At 29.2% G+C, this 4,288-nt stretch overlaps 1 protein-coding gene across 1 annotated transcript; it reads left to right on the top strand.

Annotated features, from left to right (window-relative positions):
- Positions 1-1,449: 1,449 nt before the first annotated feature.
- LOC123922956 lies at positions 1,450-2,877 on the top strand. The gene is made up of 3 exons (XM_045975612.1): positions 1,450-1,964; positions 2,214-2,352; positions 2,458-2,877. The coding sequence occupies exons 1-3, from the start codon at positions 1,450-1,452 to the stop codon at positions 2,875-2,877; spliced, it is 1,074 nt and encodes a 357-aa protein (XP_045831568.1).
- The last annotated feature ends 1,411 nt before the right edge of the window (positions 2,878-4,288 follow it).

Here is a 4,288-nt window from a genome sequence, read left to right as displayed (position 1 = left end):
CTATTATAAATTTAACTAATTTTACAATTATTATATTTAAATAAGCTCATCATCCCTATAAATGTTTCAAAATTTCATTGGAAATTTTGAATTTTTTTTATGGTCATTTTTAATACATTTTTCCGCGGTCGTTTTTTAGTTAATATTTTTAAAGAGGCATGAATTAATATTAATTTTTATATTAAAAATTCATATTTAATTTATCTTTTGTTAAAACATTCTAAATTTTTGTGTGAGAGATTCTTATAATAATATGAATATGAATAAAAAAAACTCATTCAAAAATATGAAGAGTACACATAAGTTGTTTAAAAGCAGAGACTAATTGTTGTAAGACGTATGTTTTGCGGACCAAAGTTTGAGTTGTCTACCTCAATTTTTTTTGTTTGTTGAAATTAATACTTTCGTTAAAAAAAAAATAGTACAATGTGAATTAATACAAACAAAAAACAACAATAATAGACTATGCATCTCATTGATATATTAAAATAACACGGGAGACATATTTATCATTGATAATTACAAACATACACATTTTTAATAATACTCATGAATATTATAAATGTTTGACATTAATATATAAAAAATAAAATAACAAAAAAATATTAGTCTTTGATAATTTTAAACAAAAAATAATAAAATAAATATTTATCATTGATAATAGATAAAATAAAAAACAAGACAACAACCAATCATAAACCAACCACACTAAAAGACTCCTTTTTTTTTTTCCTTACTATTTTGACCCAAATCACAAATACATTATTTTACTTATTCATAACAAAAATATTATCAACCAAATTACTTTGAATAAATTTTATTATTGATATATAAAAATAAATGTTAGTATATAACATATTGTTTAATTGTCTCGATGCGTATTTTTAAAATATAAAATTTTAATAATTTTTTATAATATATAATAAAAGATAGTAGTGAAGAAATTGTGTATTGAAATATGTGCCGTAATTTAAAACGACATTTGAAAAAGAACGAAGGAAGTAACTAGTAAGCCTAAAAAAAAAAGAAGTTTTATCACCGACTTTTGTGACAACAACAATAAATATATACAATTTTTAAAAAATCGGAATTTTTTTGCAGTCGAAATGTTCCAAATGATGTACAAAATTCTGTTGCGGATTGTCTTGGTGTTCATGTTATGCTTAGAACAGGAAAATATTTGGGTTTGCCGTCAATGACCGGGCGTCGTAAAAAATATTTCGGTTTCATCAAGGACAAAGTGTGGAAGAAGATTAACTCTTGGAGTAGTAAAAGTTTGTCGAAGGCAGGGCGCAAATTTCTTATTAAATCGGTCGTCCAATCCATACCGACATACTTTATGAGTATTTTTACTATTCCCTCCTCTCTTTGTGATGAAATTGAAAAAATGATGCATTCATTTTGGTGGGGTCATTCCGGAGCTCGTAATAAAGGTATACATTGGAGGTCATGAGAAAACTCTCTATGCATAAGAATGATGGTCAAATGGGCTTTAAAAGCCTTCACACTTTCAATCTTCCCATGTTAGGGAAGCAAAGCTGGCGTGTTATGTCAAATCCGGATATTCTTATTTCCAAAATCTATAAAGCTAAATATTTTCCTCATTGTGATTTTTTTGATTCTAAACTGGGTCACAATCCTAGTTTTGTTTGGAGGAGTATTTGCAATTCCAAGTTTATCTTAAGAGCAGGTAGTCGGCGGAGGATAGGAAATGGACAAGATATTCCACTTTTCAACGAAAATTGTCTTTATGATGCTTCTTCTGTGAGTATACAACAAACTGAAGTGTTTATTGATGCTAGTGTTACAGTGGCTAATATTATTATTCCAGATGAAAAGTGTTGGAATGTGCCTCTGATAACGATGATGTTTGAACCAAACCGTGTAGCAAAAATTATTGCTACTCCGTTATATAAGTCGGTGTCAGATGATAAGCGTATTTGGCGGGTGGAGATTAATGGAATGTACTCAGTTAGGAGTGCCTATCGCCTATGTGTTCAGGAATTAATAGATACTTCGCACTTAAAACTAAATGGTGCGTGGAATTTACTTTGGAAAATACAAGCTCCTCTGCGTGTTAAGAATCTTTTGTGGCGAATTTGTCGCCGTTGTATTCGGACTCGCAGTAATCTACAACATAAGGGTGTGAATTGAATAACTACATGTGCACTCTGCAACAGTAATGTACAGGACAACTAACATATGTTTTTCAGCTGCCCTAACAGTACAAATATATGGGGCATGTGCAATTTTAATCCCATAATAGCTTCAACAATGCAGAATATTCATGATGCAGTGGAATTGGTTTTTCATTTGTTGCAGCAGCTCAATGCATTTGATTATTCTCTTTTGGCATGTGTTATTTGGAGTATATGGAAGAAGATAAATAATATTATTTGGAATAATGTAACAGACGCATAAAATCTTGTTTTTACGCATGCAAATAACATGCTACAGGACTGCCGCACAATGCATGCTTCTAGAACTGGTCCTTCAGTCCAGCCGAGAGTGCAGGAACACAAGTGGAAAAAACCGGCGAGAGGGTGGGTAAAATGCAATGTTGATGCGTCTTTTTCGTCGTTACATAATAGACTTGGTATCGGTATTTGTATTAGAGACGAGTTTGGTGCTTATGTATTAGGAAAATATGAACAATTTACTCCGTTATGTGATGTGAAGATTGGCGAAGCTCTCGGTCTACTTTCTGCTCTTAATTGGGTGCACGAGTTGAATTTGGTTCCTGTTGATTTTGAACTTGATTCGAAGGTTGTGGAGGATAATTTGCATTCCAACAAGAGTGATGAGACTGAACTGGGAGATATTATTGCGAATTGTAGAAGACTCTTTCGTAATCTTTATAATAACTCTAGTGTGTAGTTTATTAGGCGACAAACAAATGAGGTTGCTTATAGATTAGCTAAGGCGGCCTCATATATAGCTAGTCCCCAAATTATGGTTGACATACCTTATTGTATTGAACACCTCTTGATTAATGATATGCTATAAGTGCATTTTTCTCAAAAAAATAAATCAATAAATATATATTAGTCAAAAACAATAAATATATAATTAATTAACATGAAATTTATTTTATTTATTTAGCGATTAATCTATTTACTTGCGGATCTAACTATGGTTTCCATAAGTACATAAAACTTATATACCGTATTGTATTGAACACATTTTATTTAATGAAATATAATAAGTCTTTTTTCGTAAAAAAAGAAAGGAAAACTTATAAAAATCCATAGTTTCATTGTCATGCCTTGATTTATAAAAATCCATAAAATTTATAAAAATCCATAATTTATAAAAAATCCATAAATATGTAAAAATCCATAAAATTTATATATATATATATATATATGATTTGAATAAATACATAGTTTCATTGTCATGCCCTGATTTACAAAAATGTGTATGTTTGTAATTATCAATGACAAATAGTTTACTTATCGATAACATTGATAAATCAAGGCAACTATTTATAAAATTTTATAAATAGTTAGAAGAAACTAAAAATATAATTATACATCAATCTAATGCATGCGCACAAAAATATCACAATAGTTATTCGATCATATACACAAAATCACATAAATATAGCTCATAACTTAGGATAAATTGCAGTTTTGACCCCACATTTTCTAATTGTGCGATTTTGGTCCTCTAGTTTCAAATGAGCAATTTTAGTCTTCACATTTGCCCCATTTTGCATTTCTTGGTCACTCTTCACTATTTTGACCAAAAATTACTGACATGAATTTTTTTAACATGTGTCTTAATTTTATCGGACAACCTAAAATGTTTTTTCTTAATTAAAGAGTGGATTTTCTTAACACTTCTCTTCATTATGTTCGTAATTTTTTTTTTTTGAGGTAAAGGTAAATCAATTCATTTCATCATTAATAATAGTATCAATACAATGAGGAGGATAATAGTACATAAATTAATAATTAGCACATAATCAACTAATTAAATTAAACCACCACAATTAAAATAAATAAATAATTACTAATAATTAAATCTATATCAGTTTTACCAAAAAAAAAAATTCTATATCAGTGGTGATGGGCCACAATACACATATAATCGATTTGGGCTGGATTGGGGTTTTGAGCCCAAGCCCCTTGGTGACTTGTCATATGCACATCCACACTATAATATTTACGAACATGTGATCGATGGAAAAGTGAAAGAAATTTATTGATTGATGAATAATATGTATTTTTGAAAATAATGATAACCAACATAATATATTTTATATTTTTGGGTTAAATAGTGTTTA

This window comes from Trifolium pratense, linkage group LG4 (assembly GCF_020283565.1).
Source record: "Trifolium pratense cultivar HEN17-A07 linkage group LG4, ARS_RC_1.1, whole genome shotgun sequence".
In the NCBI taxonomy this organism is placed as follows: domain Eukaryota; kingdom Viridiplantae; phylum Streptophyta; class Magnoliopsida; order Fabales; family Fabaceae; genus Trifolium; species Trifolium pratense.
The sequence above is the reverse complement of the archived record's forward strand: the minus strand, read 5'-3'. Positions and strand labels throughout refer to the sequence as shown.